A 23850-nucleotide genomic window follows, 5' to 3' on the forward strand; every position below is an offset into this window, starting at 1 on the left:
TAGTGACGTCACGCTGGAATGCGCGGACGAGGCCGCGCTGGTGGCCCCGCCCTGCTGCCCGGCCTCGCCCCGGAGCCGCGGGACCCGGGTTCCAATCCCGGCGACGCCTCCCGGCCGTCCCGCACCGCGGGTCTCCCCCCGCTGCTGCGAATCCCGCAGCTTTGAGATCTCGCAGCCCCGCACCCGCTGCTGGAGGCCGGGGATCCCGCAAGGGCCCGGCGGCAGCCACGACGTACGTCCCAGCCCCAGCAGCACGCAGGGACCGCGCGTGGCACAGCAGAGCGAGGAGGAGCACGGCCAAATCTTCATCACCATATCAAATTTATTATTTCCAGTGGCACTAATACATTGGTTGATGCTCATGATGACAATCACACTGCACAAGATCTCCCTGCCTTCGAGTTTCCGCCCAACCAGAACACCCCCTCCCCCCCCACCGGCGGGCACCATCAGTTCCCCCCCAAGAAAGGGGGAGCAGCCCCTGCACCCCTCAGCCTCTCCTCTCCCCCCCATCAGCAAAACAAAGCAGAGACGCTCCTCAGCTCAAGTCAAATAAATATGGAATCAGGCAACTCTAGTTGCATCGAGTGGAAATGCTTCATTACAATGGCACCGAGTAGGGCCCCAGATGAGTCATGTGCAACACAGAAACCTATAAGGCTGAATATCAATGCTTTTTTTGTTTCCTTTTTGTTGTTTTTTTTTTTTTTGTTTTGTTGAAAGTCTCCAATCGCTATGAAACTGATTAAGTACAATGCAAAGAGATGGTCACTGCAGTTCTACCATTTGCCCGCTGTTATGCTAGTTAGTTTCTCTGAGTCCCGCACCAATGACAGTGACGTTGGGTGTGCAGCCTTTACAATTTGTCCAGGAAGTTGTCCAGGGCTGGGATGCCCTCCTTCAACCCCTTACGTTTGCGGGTCTCAGCCACCACCTGGGAGGGGCGGCTGGTGCTGTCGAAGGGATCCCCAGGCAGGATCTGCCAGTGGTCAAACACACACTGGGGGAAAGCCTGGCCGCCCGTGTTGGACCTCAGGTCAGCTGTGAAACCTGGAGGAAAGAGGAAAGGAGAGTTGGAAGGAGAACGGCAGCCGCAGCCCAACAGAAGTGGGGTCTAACAGCTCAGCTCCAGCAGCCTTCCCATGAACTACAGCCTTTCCCCCACCCCCATGAACAGCCCGCATCCCCACTGCACCTCCAGCCCTTAAACCACAGGACACAAACGGACTCCTTCCCGCGCAGGATGAGCCGCCAGCAGCTGCCACCACACACTCACCAAAGGACTCGTTGACAGGCAGGTAGGCCTTGACCACGAACATGGGGGTGCCGGCCACCTGGGACTCCTCAAAGACGTGGCCACGCTTCCTGTTCAGCACACCGTAGATGCCACCAACCACCTGCTCCGGGCACTGTGGGACAGAGGGGTGTCAGGGGCTGCAAACCCCCCCACCTCCGTTCCCCTCGGGCGGAGAGAGAGAGGACTTCCCTTACCTGGATTTCCACAAGGTAGATGGGCTCCATAAGCCTGGGCTGGGCGGTGAGCACGCAGGCATACAGGCACCTCCTGGCAGTGGGAATGATCTGCCCACCCCCACGGTGGATGGCGTCAGCGTGCAGGGTCACATCGTGCACGTCGAAGCGGACGCCGCGCATGTTCTCCTCGCACAGGACGCCCTGGGTAAGCAGAGGCAGGCTGTGAGGCAGCACTGGGGTTAACCCTGCTCCTCCCACCTCCGAGTCACGGCTGCAGGCAGCTCTGCCCACCAGTCTCAACGCCAGCCTCCCAAGCTCACGCCCACGAAGGCGCTGCACTGTTCTGCTCCCTGACAGCTCACACACAGCACCACCCCTACCTCCTTGGTGGCCCACTGGAAGCCAGCCACCACGCTGTCCTTGATCTCATTCAGGTACTGCACTCCCTTGGTGATGTCAGTCAGGATGTTGGGCCCGGTGCCGTCGGGACCGAAGCACCAGATCTTCCTGGCTTCGGTGACGTCCCACTCGTACTTCTCAGCCAGGTAACGAGCTCTCTGCTTCAGCTCCTGGCGAGCAGAGACCTCGCCCTTGTCGATGTCTTCGGCCAAACCGTCTGGGAAGGGCCGGGCCTTCATGTACAGCCTGTTGTGTTTGTTGGGGGACTTGGAAAGGCACATCACGTTGGATTCCTCGCTGACCGTCTCGCGGTAAGACACGACGGGATCTGATTTCTGCACAGACAGCACAGCAGGGAAGATCTGTGAGCCATCAACCTGCAGCTCCACAGCAGCAAAAAAGCTGCCAGCACAGAGCTGTTACTGCTGCAGGTTCAACAGCAGCCCCTGCTGTTCAAGCTGTGTGTCGGTGCCATCAAACCACACTGCTTCACAGCCTCTCGGCCTGCCAGGCTGCACACAGCAGCTGTACCTTGATAGGAATGCAAGCGTGGTCCTCCTCCAGATCCTTCAGGCAGATTTCCAAGTGCAGCTCCCCTGCACCTGCAATGATGTGCTCTCCAGACTCCTCAATGATGCACTGAAAAAAAAATAAATAAAATACAGCAGGTGAGACTTGTGGCTGCAATGCAATGAAAGCTCCTGCACGTGAAATTGCCTGATGGTCTCTGATTTCCTGCCTTGACTCATAGAACTTTTAGAAACTCTTTGTGCTGTTTTGGGGATGAGTCAGCACAAGCCCCAAGGAGGAATGCTCTGTTCCTTCCCACTCTGAGAGGGCTGGCACTAATAACCAACTCAAGCCACTTCTCCTGATACAATCACAACTAAAAGCATCACAGCGTGCGACTCCCGAGCGTGAGCAGGACTGGGATTCCCTACACACTCACCTGCACCATAGGGTCAGACTTGGCAAGGCGTTTCAGCCCCTCCACCAGCTTGGGCAGGTCTGCAGGGTTCTTGGCTTCCACGGCCACGCGCACCACAGGGCTGACGCTGAACTTCATCACCCGCATGTTGTGAGCGTGCTCGAAGGTGGTGATGGTTCCAGTCTTCACCAGGAACTGATCGACGCCAACCAGACCCACGATGTTTCCACAAGGCACGTCCTCAATGGGTTCGACGTAGCGGCCCATCATGAGGATGGTCCTGCAGGAAGAGAAGGCTGTTTCACGGCCTCACAGACAAGGAGCCAAGAGACGCAAATGGGAACGGCAGCTGCCCTCGTGCCGCATCCAGCCAGGACCAACCTTTGGATGGGCTTCAGGTACAGATCCTCCTTCTTGCCAGGCGTGTAGTTGGGTCCCATGATTCTGACCTTCAAGCCAGTTGATACGAGACCAGAGAAAACACGACCGAAAGCGTAGAAGCGGCCCTTGTCGGAGGTTGGCACCATTTTAGAAATGTACATCATCAGGGGGCCCTTGGGATCACAGTTCTTAATACCTGAGAAGGAGAAAAGAGATTTCATTGAGAAATACTTCTGGTACTCAGCAGACCCGCCTGCTTCCCCCATCCTCTCATTGCCAGACCTGTGCCCAGCAGTGCCCCCCTCTGCTCTGACAGCTGGCCAGCCCAACAGAGAGCAAGATCAGATTGCCCAGAGATCTTTTAAATGAATACAGGCTCAGCCTGAGCCGCCACCACCGCACGCCCTGGCTGCTCTCCAGTTACTTAGCAAGCTCAGCACTCCCGAGTCAAGCGCCCGCTGGTAAGCCTGTTTGATCCACACTAGAAAAGCTACAGGCTCAAGAATTACAAAAGCTCCTAAGCTGTGGGCTTTGGAGAACGAGATAGTTCCAGGTATTTCAGAGCACTGAACGCTTCTGCAAAGAGATCCCGGCAGCAAAGCGGCAGCCTCGCATACCTATGGCAGCCTCATCATCGGGGGGCCCCTCATAGAGCAGCTCACAGCGGTACTTCTGGGCTGTGACAGGAGAAGGCAGGTGAATGGTGATCATCTGCAGCAGGGCATCTCCGGCAGGCAGCCACCGCCTCATCACAGCCTGAGCAGAGAGCAGAGGGTGAGAGCCAGGCAGGCAGCTCGGAGCCCAGCAGTCAGCCCTGCCTTCCTCGCTCCCCTCTCAGTGACCAGCAGCACCTTCCTACCCAAGCAGGGTTTGCAGCTGCAGAGCAAATTCACACAGTTGGATCAGCCCAACTCCTCACCTCTTCTCATGGAGGATTCGGACCAATCTCACCTTCAGCAGGGGTTTGCCCTCCTTGTCCTTATCTTCGCTGTCAAGCTTGATGTCGAGTTTCTCAATCAGTTTGGCTGCCTCCTCTTTCTTGAAGGTCATGATCGCATCGAACACCTATGAGAGCAGCAGCAGTTAGGAATGCCTTTCAGGATCCAGTCTGAGAGCAGCAGCATCTCTAAGGAGAACCTGTGCTGAATCCACACGGACTCCCAGACACACACCTGCCTTCCCACACCTACCACCAGCTCCCCTGCTGCACAGAACAACGAGCTCAGCTCGTGTCAGATACTCAAATTTCTTCAATCGAACAAGTCAGGTCAAAGTGAAGAAATTTTCCATCATCATGCACTGCAGCAGAACAACCAGAGCTTAGGGCATCAGCAAGGAACACACCTTGAAGATGGGATCAAGGATGAGCTGGCAGAAGGTCCTAGGCAGTTTCTTTCCATCAGGGCCAGTAGCAGACTTGCTGAACTTGCCAGTAGCAGGATCAAAGTATCTGCAGAAAAAATAAGCCGAACAAATATCAATGTATCAATGTCCAGCTCAGGTGGAAAAGTGTGGTGGCTTTTTTTTTTACCCTCATTAGCTCAGGAGTGAGGAAAAAAAAACAGCACAAGGATCAACTCACTGAGCCTGAATGCCTGCACTGCCAGGTTAGGGGCACACGGAGCTGGTGTGGGATTGGTACCAACAGCCACAGTTACTCACCTGTCTCCCCACAGCTTCTTCATCATGTCTTCTACTTTCTTGGCACGCTCAGATGGATTCATCTGGGCATCACCCTTAGCAGCAAATTTTGCAACGTACATTTCAGCAAACTGTTTCAAAGTGAAAGCCCAGCCATGCAGGCCAGAACCAAAGCCAACTGTACCAAGCACGGGATCGATCTGAAAGGGAAGAAGGCAGCTGGGTTACAGAGGATCAGCTGTGGAGGGCTGCAGCAGTCAGCCCAGGCAAACCAAACACACTGCAGGCCTCCACCGAGAGCCTGAAGGTGAGGCTTCAGAGCTACGGAAGCACTGAGCATTTCTGTGACAGCAGCTGCCCTGACCCCCTGCCTGGCCCACACACCCCATTTTAGCTCCATAACCCAGAACTGGATCCTTTTTTCTTCACTTCATCCAGCTCAGTACCTGCTTAGATCTGTCTGCAAGTCAGACTGTGATCCTTAAGGGGAATATCAGTCAAAAAAATCTACAATTTGTTTGCTCCTCAGCAGGAACAAAGCACAAAGGTTTCCTCTGAACCTGCAGCTGAACTCCCTGCTCAGAGTCCAGCAGGGAGCGAAGGGATCAACATCACCAAGTGCCCTCCAGCCTCAGAAAGCAGCCCAGGACCTGCACCCCGTGTCAGGTGAGCAAGGAAAGCCCTACCAAGAGGAGAACAGCTTCACCAGACAGAAAACACCACTTGTGTTCATATTCTTCATTGGGTGGGTGTCTCCACTACCCCAGCCTCACTCCTCCCTCGGAGGAAAGAAAGCACTGCTACCAAACACAGCTGCTGCCTCCTGCTGAAGGGGTTCATCCTGAAAGCAGAGCTCACAGCCATTCACCTACCATGATATTTCCCATAGGGCCGCTTTCTCCTTCTCCATAGGTGGAGATGATGACGTTCACATTCTCCACGATCCGTTGGAAGGTCTGGTACAGCTCCTCAGGATCCAGCTGCAGCTCCAGCAGCGCCCGGTCCATCTTGTTCATCATCAGGACAGGTTTGATCCTCTCAGCAATGGCCTGACGCAGCACGGTTTCTGTCTGCACACACACACCTGGCCAACACAGGAGAATTAGTTCTCCTCACCTTCAGATCAGCCCAAGGCAGGCTGCAGTTACACACGGCTGCAAAAATCTCACCAGAGACGCAGTCGACAACAACCAGGGCACCGTCAGTGACCCGCAGAGCAGCAGTGACCTCTGAAGAGAAATCCACGTGCCCAGGAGAGTCGATCAGGTTGATCAAGAAACCAGAACCATCTTTGCTCTGCTTGATGAACGCCAGATCGTTTTCAGAGAGCTCGTAGAACAGAGAAATAGCTCTGAAACGGAAGAGGAGCTGTTAGTATCACCCTCTCGTTACTCCCTCTGCAGCACACTGGAACAAATACAGTTGGCAACATCCTTTTATCCTTTATTATTTATTTCCAGACAGCTGCATCCAGCCTTCAGGATTTCCTGTGGTCCTGAGAAGGAGCACAGTGCTCATCCAGTTCCAACCCCCTGCTGTGTGCAGGTCACCAACCAGCAGCCCAGGCTGCCCAGAGCCACATCCAGCCTGGCCTTGGATGCCTGCAGGGATGGGGCATCCACAGCCTCCTTGGGCAACCTGTTCCAGTGCCTCACCACCCTCTGGGTGAAAACCTTCCTCCTAATATCCAACCTAAACCTCCCCTATCAGGGAACATGATCCTGAGAGGCAGGTGGGGAAGATGCTCAGAAGCATCCACAAAAGCCTCTGCTTTTCATGCTTCTCTGAAATCATAACCTCTTCTGACAACATGAAGTGCCAAAGAGGGCACACACCTCCTCTCAGCTGCATATTTCTGCTTTTCCCACCAGCCCAAACCCCTTCTGATCCCTCCTCCTCAGGTCTCAGATCCACAGGCAGCGATGCTCTGAAGGAAGACGGCTGCTCACCAGGCAGCCTCCACACTGCAGGACTCACAGCCACCAGCTCCATTACACACAGCTGGTGCCAGAACAAGAGGCCAAAAGTCACACTGCAGGAGCACGTCAACGTCCCAGCAGCCATCAAGGTAACACTCAGTGACTCACCACAGGGCAATCAATACGTGCTCCTTCATTTAAGCAATCCACAGAAGGAAAAGAAAGAACTAAGCTTTTGAACAACGTGACAAGAGAAATGCTGATGTGATCATCTTCATCTCAAGCTGATACCAGGGTAGGATTCAAAGCATTCCCGAGGTCGTTGGGAACACTGGGGCACCCTTAGGAGCAGCACTCACGTAGATTTGATGGTGATGCACCGTTCCTGCTCGTCCTTCCTGGTGTCAGTGAATCGGGTCTCCCCCGCGCGGGCAGAGGCGATGATTCCAGCTTTGCATACCAGAGAATCAGTCAGGGTCGACTTGCCGTGATCAACGTGGGCGATCACTGACATGTTCCTGATGTTGGCCTTTTTGTCCATGATGGCCCGTATCTGATCTACCGTGAAGTTCACCTTGGAGAAAAGAAGGAGGGAGGAAAGGAAGATGCGCTACGTAACAAAACGGCTCTATTTCTTCATACGTGGCACCGGCAGGTTTAACCTCGCGAAACAACAAGCTGGAAAAACGGCGGGGGCACCGCAGGGAGGGCCGGGCCTGAGGCGCAGCAGCCAGCAGGGCGCTCTCAAGGCCTTGCCGCACTGACAGCGCCGCGGGTCGCCCTCCATCCTCACCCCCCGCTCAGGGGAACCCCGCACCGCGGAGCCGCAGCGTTACGTAAGCGCTCCCGTAGCCGCACCGCAACGCCGCATCGCCGGCCGCCGCGGAGCTCCGGGTTAACGACGCCCCGCGGCCGCGCCAGGTCCCGGCCCCACCCCTCCTCCCCTCACAGCGGCCCGGGCCGCAGCGCCAGGCCTCGCCCCGCCGCGGAAGCCCCGCGGTCCTCCCGGAGCGGACATCCCCACCCGCGCAGCCCGCATAGGACCCTCTCAGCTCTCCCCGAACGGCGGCGGGACGCGGGGCCTCACCATGGTGGCGGATGGAGGTGGATTCTCCGGGGCGGGGGGGTACAGCAATGGCGGCGGTGGCGGCCCTGTCTCGCTGGCGAGCGCAGAGCGGGCGGAAGAGAACGCTGACGTCAACCGCCCCCCTTTTATAGGGCAGCGCCGGCCGGGGGGAGGAGCCTGCGCTTGCGCGTGCGCAGACGCGCCTCTCTAGCACCCCGCTGCCGGCAGCTCTATGGTCGGGCGGTGAGGTCCTCCAAGGGCCGCAGTCGGGCTCCACGCAGTCCCCGCTCAGAACCCGCAGCGGAAACAACGCTGCCACCGCGGGAACGACCCGGAGAATGTACTCGGGGCGCTCCCCGAGGCCACGAGAGCGCCTCCACTTCTGTCAGCAGCGCCGTGCCGGGCACCGCGGGGCGCGGCCCTGGCCGCAGTGGGACCGTACCGGGTGTGGGCAAGCCCCGCCCCTCTCGGCGTCTCCGGCCCAGCTGCGCATGCGCCGGCCGGCACGGGGGAGGGTACAGGGCTCTCCAGCGCCCCCTGCGGGCGGGGAAGAGCGCGGCGCACCAGTCCCGGCGCCGCACGGAGCAGCCCGGGGTGCGGAGGATCCCCGCAGCACGGCGTGCAGCCCGGGGCGCTGCGAGGAGCGGCTCCTGCGGCAGGAGCCCATCGTAGGCGAGCAAAGAGAGGATCCAAACAGGGCTGCGGCGGAACGTCGCTCTCCATTTCCACACCGCGAGTGCTTCGCTGTTGTTTCTTCCTCCTCATCGGCGCCGCAGGACGCTGTGGCTCCGTTGCCATCAGCTGCAGTGCAACACAGCTCTCCCAAAGCTGCAGCATGCTGTCTCCCGGCCCCATTCCACGGGGACAGCAGTGGGGTGCAGCAGGGACTGCTCTGGCCTTGGGGGCTGTGTCTGCCCCTTCCCTGTGACAGCATGAGCTATGTTGGCGTTGCTATAGCAGCCATTTGAATTTCTAGCACTGATGCTGGCTTTTCCCAGAGAGCACATTGGGCAATGTGATTAATGCGTTGGCCTACCTGAAAAACTGGCTGATTATCTTTTCGCTTAATTAGCTTACGGTGTTGATATCGAGGAGAAAGAAAGCACTGGGAAAAGCTCTGTGTTCAAGAGACCACCCTCAGGGCTGCCCCCGTTGTGTAACACCGCTGCCATCGATCCGTGAGGAGCTGCCACAGCCCCGACGTGCTTCACCTGCAGGAGGAGCAGCTCCACTGCATCCAGCTTCACCCCAACCAGTCGCTTTCCGTCCTTGGGGCACTGCTGTGTGTCTGGAACACATCCAACGATGGGCGTTTCGCTTTTACCCTCTGTCGTTCAGCTCTCAGCTCCCCCCAAAGCACCTCCCAGCAAAACCCAAGCGATCAGATCCGCTGTTCCTCCATCTCAGGGCTTTTCAAGGAAAAGGAAAACGCGCTAAAAGCCTTATTTCCTCACCAGGCAGCACACCGCTGCTTCCAACATCACCCAACGCTCCTGGCACCCAGGCTCCAAAGGCTGCACGGACCCGAACGAAGCCCGTCAGGAGCAGAACCGAGGGAAACCCCTTCCCCGCCCCCCGCCAGGCCTCAGACCCAAGCCCAGCAATAAGGGTAGGCCCGGGGCCGTTTTAGGGGCACTGACCACCGCCCCTAGGCGGGCCCGGTCAGCCCCGCACCGCGCTGCCATTTGCTCGCTGCGGGCCCGGCCCCCGCAGGCCCTCATCCTCACAGCCGCCTCTCCCTCCCGTTTTCCGGGCGCGGCCCCTTTAAAGCCCCCGGAAGGCGGGGGCGGGGCGGCGCTATCGCGCCTGCGCGGTGCGGCGGCGGCCTCCGAGGAGAGAAGGGCGAACGCGGATTGGACGGCGCGTGTCTCCCGCGCGCCCCTCCCCTCGCCGCCAAGCGTCACGTGACCCGGCGGCGGCTCCCGGCGCGGTGGACGCTGGAGGCCAAGATGGCGGCGGAGCTGGTGGAGGCGAAAGTGAGTGAGCGGCGGCGGCGCCGGCGGCACGGCGAGACCGGGCCGGGCGGGAGCGGGCCGAGGGCTGAGCGGCGGCTCCTCCCGGCTCGGAACGGGCGGCGGGCGGTGGGCGGTGCGGTTCTGCGGGTGAGAGCCGGGGGGCGGCACCCCGGGACCGCCCCCCCACCCCTCTCTGCCCCCCCCCGGCTCGCTCTCCCGCTTTACCTCAGGGCCGCCGCACCCCGTGCGGGCCTTCAGGCCTCACCGCGGCCGTCACCGTTCCCGGAGCTGTTCCCAGCCGTTCATCGGCGCTCGGGCTTTCCTCCCTTCTCATCTCCTGTCAGAGGGAGCGGCTGTGCGGCCCTCCCGCCCCCCCCACCCGAGGGACAGGTGTTGGTCTGTGGGGCACAGGAGGTGCTGGGGGGGATCTCCCAGAGATGGGGGCGGGGAGCGGCCCACATGAGCCCCCCCAACCTGTGTCCCTTCAGTGTATTGGGGGGGAGGGGGAGGCTGGGGAGCTCCTGAACCCCCCCCACCCCCAGCGTTCAGCTGTGAGTGTGGCACCACAGGGCTTTGTGTGGCACTCTGGGCTCTGGATGCAGCAGTTTGTATTGGGGGCTCCGTTCTGTGGGTGTCAAGGGACAGGTGTTGGTTTGTGGGGCACTGGAGGTGCCGGGGGGGAATCTCCTAGCGATGGAGGAGGGGAGCGGCCCATATAAGCCCCCCCAATCTGTCTCCTTTCAGTGTATTGGGGAGGGGGCCTGTGGAGCTCCTGAAACCCCTCCCAGCGCTCCCCCAGCGTTCAGCTGTGAGTGTGGCACCACAGGGGTTTGTGTGGCACTCTGGGCTCTGTGGGTGCAGCAGTTTGTAGTGGGGGCTCCGTTCTGTGGGGTCGCTGTGGGTGCGGGGTTGGATTTGCACAGCTGTGTGTCAGTGCAGCCCAGCAGCTCCCGTGGATTGGAAGTGCTTCATGCCTGCTAACGAGCAGGGATGTGCCTGGTTGGCTGCAGGGATACGTTTTAACAACCCCTCTGGTCCCCGTCTGTCAGTGATTCGGTCCCTCTTCATTGCTGTGGGCTCAGGACACCTCTGCAGGAGGTTTGCTTCCTGCTTACCACTGGAGCACAGCTTGTGCTCAGGCCAGGGAGGAGCTGAGCTCAGGGCTCTCAGCACTTCATACAGATCCCTCAGTGCCACGTTGTTGCTTTTTAATGAGACTCGCTCCGCAGCAACGCAGATCCTGAACCTAAGGGTGAAGACTGTTGGTTCCAACCCCAAAGGCTGTTGGTTCTGCACCAAAAGTGCCAAGTGAGCGGTGCTGCGGGAGCAGTGAGTGTAGGAGCACAGCTTATCTTTGCAGATAGGCGTTTATCCTTGACGTGCCCCAGTGAAGACAACACACTCTCTGTTTTGTACCATTCTGAGGCACAAACTAAATCCCTCCAAGGTCGCAGGTGGTGCTTGGCGAAGCAGCAGTGTGAATCCACATCTCTTGTGTCGTCGTAGCAATTAAGCACCCTTCTCTCCTGTCTGCCTTCCTTCCCTCTCCTTTTGGGAGAGCAGAGACCTGTTCTATCACTGCTGCTCTTTGCTGTGGGATGGCTGAGTTCTTGTTTTCCACTAAGAAAGATGCTGAGAGGATACACATGGGTGCCTATCAAGTATCTTTCAGCGCAGCTTGAATCTTCACAAAAACCTGCTTTATGAGCTTGATGGCCCTTTGCCATGCAAGAGAAGCATGACATCCATCTGACTGTACCACTGCTTTCAGCAGAGACCATTTCTAGCTCCTACTCTGATATAGCATTGAACTTTCTTTGAACCTGCTGATGGTTCCAGGCCTCCTGAGCTCCCGCAGCAGCAGCAGAATACATTTGTGAAGGTAGGGCTGGTTTTCACTGCTTATCAAAGTGCTGACATCCCCAGCAGCAGCCCTGGTGCTGGCTGTGAGCGTGGGGGAGTGCTTGGCAAAGCCCCCGCCTGCAGCCTGCAGGCATTGTTCTCATGGGAACGCACTGCTCTCTTCAGTCTTCTCTTCCCATAGCTGAAAATATACATACTTCTTGTTTTCTTAAAGTTCTGCATGTGTGAGATGAGTTCTAGAGAGTTTGTTTTGCCTGTAGGAGCAGCACATAGGTGCACTGGAGGACTCCAGTTCACTTCAGTGTCGTCTGCTTTCCAGCTGGTGTTTGTTTTCTCCCTTTTTTTTTGTTTTTTTTTGGCTCTTTAAACCCTTCACGTTACCCATTGAGATACAGGGAAGTTCAGAAGCTTCGAGCTCCTGCATGGTGTTAATGCAGTGGGCTGCACTGCTGTGTGTTTGAGCTTTCTCCTCTCTGCTCCCCGCTGCTCGTGTTAGAATGATCGTTTGATGTTTGTCACTTTGTTGAGTGATTGGTGTTCTCTGGTCTGGGTGGGTCGGTGGGTTCTGAGTCATAGAGAACAGTAAGAACTGTCACTTTGCCTTCCTATCACTGTAAGAACATCTTTAATTTTTTTATCCCCTAGAACATGGTGATGAGTTTCCGAGTCTCAGATCTTCAGATGTTGCTGGGTTTTGTTGGCAGGAGTAAAAGCGGACTTAAACACGAACTAGTCACCAGAGCACTGCAGCTGGTCCAATTTGACTGCAGCCCTGAGGTTTTCAAGAAGATCAAGGAGCTCTACGAGACCCGTTATGCCAAGAAAAGCTCCGAGGCCCCGCAGCCGCACCGCTCCCCCGAGGCTCTCCCCATTCATTCTTCATACGACCGCGGGAGCGCCGTGGCTCGGACTTCTATCTCCACCCCCAACATTGACTATCCCACGCTCTATGGGAAGTACCTGAACGGACTGGGCAGGTTGCCCCCCAAAGCTGTGAAGCCTGAAGTCCGCTTGGTGAAGCTCCCCTTCTACACCACCCTGGATGAGCTGCTGAAGCCCACGGAGCTCGGTGAGTTTTGTGTGCGGTGTTGTCTGCTGGGTTTAGGCTGGCAGAGAGGAGTGAAATCAGTGTGAGCGTCCAAAAGATTGGTTTTTCAAGGGGTTGAAAATGGGATCTTCAAGGCTCTGTGAAGAACAGGCTGTGCACACGCTGGTGGATGTCACCTTTCCCCCCTTTTGTTTCCTCCCTGGAACTTGGAGTGTATAGAGTATAGAATCACAGGATGGCCTGTGTTGAAAAGGACCACAATGATCAAATGTTTTCAACCCTCTGCTGTGTGCAGGGTCACCAACCACCAGACCAGGCTGCCCAGAGAACCCACAGGGTGCCATAATCATAGAATCCTAGAATGGCCTGGGTTGCAAAGGAGCACAGTGCTCATCCAGTTCCAACCCCCTGCTGTGTGCAGGTCGCCAACCAGCAGCCCAGGCTGCCCAGAGCCACATCCAGCCTGGCCTTGAATGCCTGCAGGGATGGGGCATCACAGCCTCCTTGGGCAACCTGTTCCAGTGCCTCACCACCCTCTGTGTGAAAAACTTCCTCCCAATATCCAACCTAAACCTCCCCTGTCTCAGTTTAAGACCATTCCCCCTTGTCCTATCACTGTCTACCCTTGTAACCAGTCATTATTCCCCTCCCTTCCCTTAGAACAAGAGCACACTTACATTGAGATATAACTTGCAAGCCTGTCCTGTTGGCTGTAGCTTCCTACCCTTCCTAATGCTGCATTATGGGCCACCATCTGTCTTCTCTCCCTGTAATGCATCAGTCTGTCCATGAAACTCTGTTGGTGTTGCACCCGAGCTGAACAAGTGTATTTCTGCCATGCTCCACGCTGGTGTTATCTCTCAGTGCTGAGCACACTCAACCTGCAGCCCCCATGGCTGAATGACCACATCTGGTGCTTCTTCTGACCTCTTCATTTGGCCTTGCATGCGGTGCTGTGTCCGAAGGAGCAGCCAGGGAAGCTGGGGAGCTGTGGGAGTTTTTTTCTCCCGCTGTGGGGTGGGAATCTGCTTTGTTTGGCTTTCGTTCAGCTTCTGAGCACCGTCCTGGGGGCTGGGGAGGCCGTTCTGCAGGGATTGCACTGTTGTTGTGCTTTGCTTAGCCTCAGTGTCTCCTAAAGAGAGTGAAGCTGTTCAGGCCTCACTGCTGGGTGAGCCCAGGGAGCTGTGATCTGAGACACTGCCACGAGGACACAGCACAGTGTTGGGTTGTGCTGGAAGTGCAAGGGTGTGAGATGTGTCTGTGTGTCTTCCATCACTTCTGAATTGCATCTTTCTGCTTTTTTTTTTTTAATTTTTTAAATCAGACTTTTCCATTTTCTGCCTCGTTAGCTGGTTTGGGTGTCCCTCCCACGTGTCCTTCATAGTTGTCTCCCCTGATAGCTCACACCAGATGTTTTGTTACCTTTTGCATGTAGTGCTGCCTGCCTCCACCTCTTCACCCCGGTTCTGTTACTGGCAAGCAGGCCTGCAACCTGTTTATCCACTCACGTTGGTGGGTTTTTTCCCTTCTTTAAATACAAATTCATCAGGCTTGATGCGATTTTCACCTTTTTTGGGGAGGTATTGTGTTCGTGCTGTGACTTTGCTAGTGAGCTGATGACTGTGAAGCTGAAGTGTTGCCCTCGATGCTGCTCAGGGGGATGGTTTAATTCAGCCCTGAATGTGGGATGGCATCTATTAGTCAGAAATGCAAGATTTTGAGGAGAAGTAATCATAAAGAAGTGGAGCCATTTAGAGGTAGGAGAGGAGCAGGGAGATGCTTACTGCGATGAATAGGTTCTTATTAAAAGTTGACACCAGGTTTGCTCTGTTGAGTGAGAAGTGAAGTCTCATGACATGCAGTAACACACCTGTGTGTTGTTGGTGCACTCCCTAGGGTGGCTTTGACAAATTTCCCTTTGATGAGAGCATTTCCTGAACAACCTTTGGGGCTGGGAGCTGAGCGGTTGGGCTCTTTGTGGTTGGGTTCAGCCCTCAGCATCCCAGCTCTGCACTCAGCGTGGGCTGTGGGTCAGCCCCAGCTTGTGGCGTGGGTCCGAGTGCATGAGGAGCTTTCTCTGTAGGAAAACACCCAGCTGATGTGGGAGCAGCACCCTTCCCTGGGCTGCAGGAGGCTTAGTAGCCACAGTGGGAGTGAGGGAAGCCTAACTTGTACGTTCCTGACACGGATTGGAAGCATATTTGTTAATTAAAAGCTCTTTGCCCCTTGGAGATGATCACCTCGAGGCTGAGGGTGAGGTGGGCGATGCTGAGCTTGGTCTGTGGGTGAGTGCCTTCCCCGAGGAGGGGTCACCTCGCTCTTACACCTGCAGGCTTCAGCCCACAGCAAGCAGGTGAGGTCCGTTGCAAACAGCTCTTTCCTCACGGTAACCACACGCAGTTTCAGCCAATTTCAGTGTTGTCTGTGGGGCTCAGCTCCCAAGGACGGTTTGCAGAGTCCTTCTGGGCTTCAGAAGCTTTATGTCTGGGCCCCTTCTGAAGGTTGCTGGTCGAGCTCTGGCTTAAAAATCGATTTCCTGCTGTTGGAATGAACTGATGGCAGCAGCAGCCGCACGAGCCCAGGCACGGAGTTGCAGTACAGCAGCATCTGCTCCAGAGAAAGGATGGAACTCGGTCACCTGGAGATCTGCGGCCTTGAAAGCCCGTGCTTTTTTTCCCTGGCTGCTCAGTGAAGATACAGCAGCAGCTGAGGTGCCCTGAAAAGCACAGCTGCTGCAGTGGGAGCTCAGCTCCAGGACTGGGCTTGGAAGGGACGTGGGATCACTGCCCTGCTCTGCCGTGGGGGAAGTTCTCCTCCTGCTCTGCTGGGATCTTCCTTCCTGCTTTGTCCCTGCAGCGCTGGTGCTGTGGCAGAGAGGTGCCAGCAGGCAGCAGCAGCTTTGGGGTGGTTGTGTTTCCTCCAGGTGAAGCTGCAGCAGGTTGCTGTGAGTGCAGAAGTGCCCTCAGCTCTCCCACAGAGGAGGGTCCGTAAGGGAGAGACTTTTGTGATTGAATCAACCTGTTTGTCTTTATTGGGAAGCGTTGGGTGTTGCAGTGCTTTGGGTTTTGCTCACTGGTCTGGAGGTGTTTAGATGACAGACCACGATTCCCTAAGTCTACAGGGATATCTTAATGTTTGCTTTATTTATTCTGAACGCCCTTTTTGTGTTTCTAAAGCTGAATTATAGAAGGGCAGCAAACCCACATCTGTCAGGATCTGAGAGCTGAGCTTTTCTCCTTCCTTCATCTCTGTTCTTACTCCTGGGCAGAAAAGCACCTTTTCCCACACCTCAAATCCAGGTGTTTTGCCTTTGAATAAAGCAGCAGTGACTGAGGTGGGTAGAGAAGGCACACGAGGAAAGGGGAAGCAGGCAGTTGTGTTGCTTCCTGCTCTGCGTGTTACCCTGTGACAGCAAACTGTAGCACGTTGCCATTTAACCTGAGGCAATAAGCCTTGAGCTCCCACATCTCCGGCTTAATTTTAAGCAGACTGAAGGCATTTGATCTGAAAATGAGGGACGGAGAGGAGGGCAGTTAATGCTGGCTCGTGGGCTGAGCGTTCCTGCTGCTCGTCCTGCCTGCCAGCACTGCCTCTTGGAGCTGTTCCTGTGCCGCTGCCTTTCGTTCTGAGTTCATTTGTTGGTGGCAGCTGGAGGCCGAGAAGAGTCAGACAACAACACGGCTCGGGGCAGTGAGCGGTGTCAGAGGAGCTGCCGTCAGACTGATGTGTTTCTTTTCTCCTTTTCAGTTCCACAGAACAACGAGAAGCTCCAGGAAAGCCCCTGCATTTTCGCATTGACGCCGAGACAAGTGGAGCTGATCCGAAACTCCAGGTGCTCCTCCCTGGGTGCTCTTATCTGGAGAGATTGCAGCCCAGTGCTTCCTCTGTGCCGCCTCCCTCCCCTGCACGAAGCTGATCCTTAATGCCCGTCGTTCACAAATCCAAATAGATGAAGAGAATGTTCACCATCAGTCGTACATAAGCGCAGTAGTTCTGCAGCAGTGGCTTCAGGGGATGTCTGTGAGGATCAGCCCGTGTTCTTGCGCTGCTGTGGCTGTGCCCCATTCGTACCCACGTGGATCCAGAGCCACTACATGAGCTCAGCTGCCATCCCCTCCACCCCTACAACAAGAATATTTAGTTGAATAAGTAAGCAGAACCTTGGAGGAGCGCAGTCAGGTACACCCTACCTGAGACCTGGGTCCTCCAAGTGCTGACACACAGCAGAAAAAAAATGCCAGGAGACCCAGTGTCCTTCCTGCAGTGTTTGTACAGCTTTGAAAACTCACTGTGAGGCTGCAGGGTGCCACATCACGAAATAAAAGCGTGCAGGACTAAGATAGATGGCTGCAGAGTGAGCTGAGCAATGTATATCAAACTCTGGGAAGTAATTACTTAAAGACTGGTTTTTAGATTGGTTTAAAGATTGATTCTCTAGCCTTTATGTCTGGTAAATGGGACAGTTGATTTGGGCTTTTCTTTATGTAAGTTCTTCTTCTTTGCTTTCCCAGAGAGTTGCAGCCCGGTGTGAAGTCGGTTCAGGTGGTGCTCAGGTACGTCTGGGTGTGGATTTAAGATGAGGTGCTGCAGGGGGAGGAGGGGAGCACATCTGTGGGTGCAATGAGTTGCAGGGTGGTGATATTCATAGCTGGAAAGAGGAGTTAGAGCAAGCTGGCTGCTGGCACACCTCGTCCAAGCATCTTCAGCTTTCTGACACTTCCTGCTATGCCACCTGAGTCAGCAGCACACAGCAGTGCATCCCATTTCTGTAGAATCCTAGAATGGCCTGGGTTGCAAAGGAGCACAGCGCTCATCCAATTCCAACCCCCTGCTGTGTGCAGGTCGCCAACCAGCAGCCCAGGCTGCCCAGAGCCACATCCAGCCTGGCCTTGAATGCCTGCAGATTTGGGGCATCCACAGCCTCCTTGGGCAACCTGTGCCTCACCACCCTCTGTGTGAAAACCTTCCTCCCAGTATCCAACCTAATCCTCCCCTGTCTCAGTTTAAGACCATTCCCCCTTGTCCTGTCACTATCCAGGATCCGAATTGCAGAGGTCCTGCCCTTGGTTTGGCCTTCGGTGTGGGCAGAGGAAGGAACGTGGGTTGGGAGGTGATGGTTGGCTGCTGGTTGGTGCATAGAGCTTTGAGCAGCGAACCAGGACAGGCATTTTAGGAGCTGTGTGGTTTCTTTGCAGGATCTGTTACACAGACACCAGTTCTCCCCAGGAGGATCAGTACCCCCCCAACATCGCCGTGAAAGTGAACCACAGTTACTGCTCCGTGCCGGTGAGCCAGCTGGGCTGGGAGGCACCAGGGCTCGTGCAGGTGTTACTTCTGCTGAGTGCAGACAAGAAGCCAGAGTACAGAAGTTACCACTTTAACTTTCAGCTGGGTTAGCTGTTAATAAAGTGCTCTTGCAAAGACTCCTTTTCGCTTTGTGCTGGGTCGCACCGCTCAGCTCCCTTCTCCCTCTTCCTTGAAAACCGTGGCTGGGTTAGAAGGCAGTGAGGCTGACGTGTGGGTGTTCCTCCCCAGCAGCATCTTCAGCCTTTAAACAACACAAATCTTTTCACTTTAGGGCTACTACCCGTCAAACAAACCCGGGGTGGAACCCAAGAGGCCCTGCCGTCCCATCAACCTCACCCACCTCATGTATTTGTCTGCGGCCACCAATCGCATCACCGTCACCTGGGGGAACTACGGGAAGGTAGGTGCTGTGGGGAGGCACGCAGGGCTGCGTGGGGGTGCAGGAGAGCCCCCTGCTCAGCCCTGCCCTTCCTCCTCTCCTCAGAGCTATTCTGTGGGGCTGTACTTAGTGCGGCAGATGACCTCAGCGGAGCTGCTGCAGAGGTTGAAAACCATTGGGATCAAACATCCAGAGCTCTGCAAAGCACTGGGTGAGTATTTCTGGGTGGGGGGGCTCAATGCGTGCCCACCTGGTGGGCATTTCTGGCAGCCGGGCTGCTAGAAATGTGTGTGAGAACTGAGTTTTGTACCATTTCTTTCCTCCAGTTATATAAAACACTTCTTATTCAAACGGGCTCGCAAAGATGTTTGTTAATCATGTGAAATTGCCCCCAAATCCTTGTGCAGAAGCTCTGAGTCACGTAGTGGTGTTTAGGGATTGTGTCTAGGTTCTGTTGTGAGCGCTGCTGGGGGTCAGCATCATTCTGAGCGGCTTCGTGCCTTCCTCTGATTGCCTTGAGCTGAGGGACGTCACTGCAGCAACTCAGCCCTGACCCACGTTGAGCCCAAAGGGGATTTCTGGAGAGAGGGATCCCGGTGGGAACATAATTCTGCCCACCAGGAACCCTGGGGTGGGCAGGGGGTTTCAGCACCACAGCTTTCACATGTGCTGAGAGGGAAGAGATGATCCCAAAAGATGCTTGTCCTGGACTGCTCAGGTAAACGGTGGTATGAGGCACACGGAGAGCATCGTGGCAATGTGAAGGGAAATCACCTTTTCAAGGCAGAATCTGATTTGCAGCATCTGAGAGCCTGGAGGATTCCCAGTTGCTCGTTGTCACTGGATGGACTGCTGTTAGTGTTCAGTTCTGTGTAAGAGAAGCAACGCTGGATCACAGCAGACTTGAAATCATGCGGTTCAGAGCATGGACAGCTCTGAGCAGGTGCAGGAAGCATCATCTTGAGGATAGCTTGGAGGTTTGCAGTCACACAGAAAGCTCTTACCAAAAAAAATACAACCAAAAATGCTGCAACTCTGACAGTTGAGCTTGGATGGAACACCACCTAACACCAAAGCAGCACCCGGTCTTCTTGTCTCCTGGGAGGCACTGAGGAGAAGTGCTCTGATTAGAGAGCCTCGTGGTCTGGAGAGCTGCTGCTGTGGTCTGGGAGGGTCAGGATAAATGGGATGTGCTGCAGAGAAGTTGGCTGATGGAAATGACCTCGGCATTCAGTGCTGCCAGCAGCTGCTGTTCTTCAGGAGTCGTGTGGTTTAATCTCAGGTTGGTTCTGCACCTTGAGGCAGATTTTCCTGCGTGGTTCATGCTGCCCTTCCTGAGCTGCTCAGTGTGTGAGCTGAGGAGCAGCACCCAGGAGTGCTGAGATGTGGCTGACGGGGAAATGAAGTTGGATGGCTCCCTGACACGTGGGCTGCATTGTTTGCTCACTTGTGGGATCTTCCTCAGAATTTCGGGGGTCGGAGGGATGCAGTGCATCCCATCCTATTGCCACCCATCCTGGAAGGGAATAAAGTCCATCCTGCTCGTGCTAATGACCAGATCAGTCATTAGATCAGTGGGCTTCTTTCTGGGCGTTGTGTCTCTTTCTCTCCACCTTTTTTGCTCCCCACCAGCACGGGGATGGTGACAGTTGGCTCCTGCCGGCTGGGAAGGCAGGGCTGTGGGAAAGGGGGGTGGCCCTGAGGCCGGGGGCTGCAGGAAAAAGCTTTCCTGCCGGGTGAATGGATGCTCCAGCTGGCCTGCAGCCTGCGTGCTGCAGAGTGCTGAGCCGTGCGGGTGGTGCGTGGCTCTGCAGTGCTGTGCCATTCTCTCTGCCTCTGGGAGCTCCTCGCCCTGCGCTGCGTGTTGTCTCCACGTTGAAGTTTGCTTCTGTTAATTTTGTTGCCCTTTGCTGTTCCTGCAGTAAAAGAGAAGCTACGCTTGGACCCAGACAGTGAAATCGCCACCACGGGCGTTCGCGTGTCTCTCATCTGCCCGGTGAGTCTCTGCAATACCTCCTAAGGTGCTTTCATCCAGAAACCCCATCCAGCCGTGTGCAGCAGAACTGCTGTGCTGGATGGGGCGCAGCGCTGGCCGTGAGCTCAGCCCTGCTGCTCACCACTGCCCTGCTCCCACAGCTGGTGAAGATGCGGCTGTCTGTGCCGTGCCGGGCTGAGACCTGTGCGCACCTGCAGTGCTTCGACGCCGTCTTCTACCTTCAGATGAATGAGAAGAAGCCCACGTGGATGTGTCCCGTGTGTGACAAGCCCGCGCCCTACGACCAGCTGATAATTGATGGGTGAGTGTGTTTGCTGCTCTCCTCGGCCCTGGTGTTTCTCTGCTGGGTGAAGCATCTTGTTTTATGGTCTGCCCTTCTGGAGCCTGCGTCGGAGCGAAGCTGGAAGTGTTTTCTGCTCGTGCGTAATGCCCTGACTGCTTGTGTCCGTGTGCTGGAGCAAGGTTTGTTGGTCTGCCCTTCTTGATTTTAGGATTACCCTAAAGCCTTACGAGCATCGAGCGCTTACTGCCTCACTCTGATGAACCTGCACAATTGGCTGCCCTGGCTGACAGATGTCACGCTGCATGGAATAAACCCACTTTATAAGCACACGATAAGGTGATTTTTGATAGGAACCATCTTCCTTTTCTCTTGCTGGTGTGAGCAGGCAGCGCTTGCCACGCTGGGAGCTTGGCCGGGGGGATCTCTGCCAGCTTCTAAAGCAAACATCTCCCGACATGCAGTCCCCGAGGCAGAAGTGCAGGTGCAGTGTTTGCATCAGGAACGTTATCTCTGTGTGTGTGGTGCTGTGAAAGCATTGCAGGGGATTGGAGCAGCAGACTGCAAAGCGTGTTTGGATAAGAGCCTGTGCTGAGCCCTGTCGGTGCTCTGGCTGTGAGTTTGGCAGGGGCAGCTCCAGCCCTGCCACACAACCCTCATCTCGCTCTGTGTGGGAGCGCAGCTCCCTCCGTCTATCTCTGCACCAGAGTTGTTTGCTTGCTTTCTACCAAGGAGAGCTTTGGTTCTCCAGAGCCGGGAGCTCCTGCGGGCAGAGCAGCAGTGCCTGGAGGTGCTCAGTGCTGCGGCCAGGCTGCCGTGTGCCCAGTGCAGCACAGCTCTCCCCCTCCTGGTGACGGAGCCACCTGCAGCGAGCAGAGCAGAGCTGCGTGGAGGCCTGGCTCCCATCTGGGAGCGAAGGAAGGCGGCGGAGCAGCGCGGTGGGCGCAGCCCTCTGCTGATCTGAGAGCTGGGATCGCACAGCTGTGTGATCGACCTTTCGTGCGGCATCGCTGCAGTGCTGGGGATGGCGCGCGGGGTGTGGAGCTGAGCGGTGGGTCAGCCCGGGGCCGTTCCCATGGCTGTGCTGCCGGTGCTCTGAGCGCTGCTGCGTCTAAAAGTGCTGCTCTCATCCCGTGCTTGGGGCTCTGCGTCGGTAATTGCAGTCTGGGTGGCTGTGCTGAGCGCCGGGGCTCCCCAGCGTGCTGATACTGGGGGTCCTGTGGGGCTGAGCACGCTCCTCGTGCTGCAGAATGCCAGCGTGGAGGTGGGTGGCTGCTGCGGTGGCTGCGGGGAGTGAAAATAGGGAGCAGGGCGCTGTGTGTGGGAGCAGTGGGTCCTGGTGGGACAGGCAGAGTGAGGTGTGCGTGGTTCCTCGGGTACGGCACGGGGAGCTGCCAGCCCGCATACGGCCTCGGTGGGGCCCGGGGTGTCTGCCTGGGAGCCTCTTCAGAGCTGAGATGCTCATCTATTGCACGTAACGAAGCTGCTGGTTCGTAGCTGCGAGTGGCGATGCTGAGTGCAGGGCAGGGTGCTGCTGTGAGCTCTGAGGCGATGCAGTGTGGAGCATTGACTCCCTGCCGGCCGACCCAGACCCACGGGGCCCTTCCTCCCACCCAGGCTGCTGTCTAAGATCCTGACTGAGTGTGAGGATGCGGATGAGATCGAGTACCTGGTGGATGGCTCGTGGTGCCCCATCCGAGCCGAGAAGGAGCGCAGCTGCAGCCCGCAGTGCCCCATCCTGGTGCTGGGTGAGTACCCTGGGCTGCACATCTGACACCGCTGCGTTTCGCGCGCCCTCCTGCCCTCCCCCGAGCCGCACGTTAATTAGGAGAGGCCTTAATTAGTCCTCTCTTCCCCGATCGCCTTCAGGTTCTTCGGATGTGAACGGGCTGCTGCCCATCCCGAGCGCTAACGGTGAGAACGGCAAAGCTGCTGCTGACGTGGTGGATTTAACACTGGACAGCTCGTCGGAGGAGGAGGAGGAGGAGGAGGATGAGGAGGAAGATGACGACGATGAGGGACCCCGACCGAAACGGCGCTGCTCTTACGAGAAGGGTTTGGTCTCTGCCTGCTGACTGTGGAAGCAGCTCTGAATCTCAGAACGGACAGACTTGAATACTCTGGTGCTGAAACTGGAGGGGGAGGGAGAGCGTCGTCTCCCACCTCGTCTCCCATCCTCTCCCATCTCTGACTTTCCTATTCTGAATTAACCATTAAAACAAGAGAAAAACAAACAAACAAACAAAAAAAAACCCCGCAACCACTGAGCTGCTTCTTGGTTGGAAAACCAGCCCAACTCCAGGCCCGACTCCGAACCGGACTCTGAAGCAAGGAAAGTGTCTTAACTCACGGCTGGGGCTGCAGCTCCCGCCCTGCTGCCCCCCAGCACGGCCCCACGCATCTCCAAAGCTGCGTGCATCTTGATCGTCTCGTTAATTAACCATTCCTGAGTATCTCGAGTTCTGCCGGACACGTGGGGAGGGAGAGGGGGTGGGGGGAGGGAAGGAGGAGAGAAGGTTGGGAGGGAGGGGGGGGTTTGTATCACCCAGCATAGAGGGGTTTTGTAGGGGTGGGGGGCGCGGGGGTGAAGGGGGAGAGACGTTTGGGTGGAAGCGCACTGTTTATTAGATAGGAGCTGGAGCAGCTCTGCACCTCGTGTCCCAGGACACGTCCTGCATCCTTCATCCCGACCCCAAGGTAACGTAGGCATCGTGCGTAGTGACCCCGTTTAGTTGAGCAGAAGCCATCGGGGGTGGGGTGGGGGGGGATGGGATGGTTGGGGGGGCGGGTTGGGGGGAGGGGGGGAGGAGGGGGGGCTCGCACCACGAACCTGTTGTCTTTTTGAAGTGCAATAACTTGGTGTTTTTGAAGACTCAAAGGGCTGCGCGTCCCCTTCCCGTTGAGAGAAGGCGCAGTGGGCGGCGGGGGGGCGGCGGGGGCCTTCCAGAAATGCCAGGTGGGGAATCTCAGTTCTCACCAACTCTACCTCGGTTACCAATTCAGGTTTCTTTCAAACCCTCCACCCCGTCCACAACCCGACCGCCGCTCTTCGCCCCCAGCCCTTCACCCCACAGCATCCATGGGGGGGGAGATGGGAGGGGGGGGGGGGGGGGATGACACCCCCCGGAGTAGAGGGGATGGCAGGAGGGGATGGATGGCAGGAGGGCGGCTGGGCGGCGCCGCAGATTCCCCCCTTCTTTCTGATGTTTGTATCC

The 23850-nt window shown here is 56.5% G+C and overlaps 2 protein-coding genes and 1 non-coding gene across 4 annotated transcripts; 1 reads left to right on the forward strand and 2 right to left on the reverse strand.

Annotated features, from left to right (window-relative positions):
* Positions 1 to 304: 304 nt before the first annotated feature.
* EEF2 (eukaryotic translation elongation factor 2) lies at positions 305 to 7988 on the reverse strand. The gene is made up of 15 exons (XM_085211809.1): positions 7829 to 7988; positions 7101 to 7315; positions 5992 to 6173; positions 5695 to 5906; positions 4844 to 5022; positions 4526 to 4631; positions 4133 to 4246; positions 3799 to 3937; positions 3182 to 3377; positions 2822 to 3080; positions 2404 to 2511; positions 1854 to 2207; positions 1492 to 1674; positions 1277 to 1409; positions 305 to 1050 (listed from the first exon to the last, which is right to left on the reverse strand). Exons 1-15 carry the CDS (start codon positions 7829 to 7831, stop codon positions 857 to 859), a joined length of 2577 nt encoding a protein of 858 aa, XP_085067935.1. The 5' UTR covers positions 7832 to 7988; the 3' UTR covers positions 305 to 856.
* LOC116217503 (small nucleolar RNA SNORD37) lies at positions 4412 to 4480 on the reverse strand. Its single transcript, XR_004162129.1, has one exon. It is a non-coding gene; the product is annotated as a small nucleolar RNA SNORD37 (small nucleolar RNA).
* A 1637-nt stretch (positions 7989 to 9625) lies between the features above and the next one.
* PIAS4 (protein inhibitor of activated STAT 4) lies at positions 9626 to 23129 on the forward strand. 2 transcript variants are annotated; one of them, XM_085211811.1, is made up of 11 exons: positions 9626 to 9783; positions 12271 to 12694; positions 16421 to 16505; positions 17185 to 17226; positions 17869 to 17959; positions 18252 to 18380; positions 18465 to 18570; positions 20282 to 20355; positions 20496 to 20656; positions 22253 to 22383; positions 22505 to 23129. In XM_085211811.1, the coding sequence occupies exons 1-11, from the start codon at positions 9757 to 9759 to the stop codon at positions 22708 to 22710; spliced, it is 1476 nt and encodes a 491-aa protein (XP_085067937.1). In that variant the 5' UTR covers positions 9626 to 9756; the 3' UTR covers positions 22711 to 23129. The 2 variants fall into 2 exon arrangements, with proteins under 2 accessions (XP_085067937.1, XP_085067938.1); XM_085211812.1 differs by lacking the exons at positions 22253 to 22383; positions 22505 to 23129 and adding an exon at positions 20847 to 20965.
* The last annotated feature ends 721 nt before the right edge of the window (positions 23130 to 23850 follow it).

The sequence above is a fragment of the Meleagris gallopavo genome, chromosome 30 (genome assembly GCF_905368555.1).
Source record: "Meleagris gallopavo chromosome 30, MGAL_WU_HG_1.1, whole genome shotgun sequence".
NCBI classification, from domain to species: Eukaryota; Metazoa; Chordata; class Aves; order Galliformes; family Phasianidae; genus Meleagris; species Meleagris gallopavo.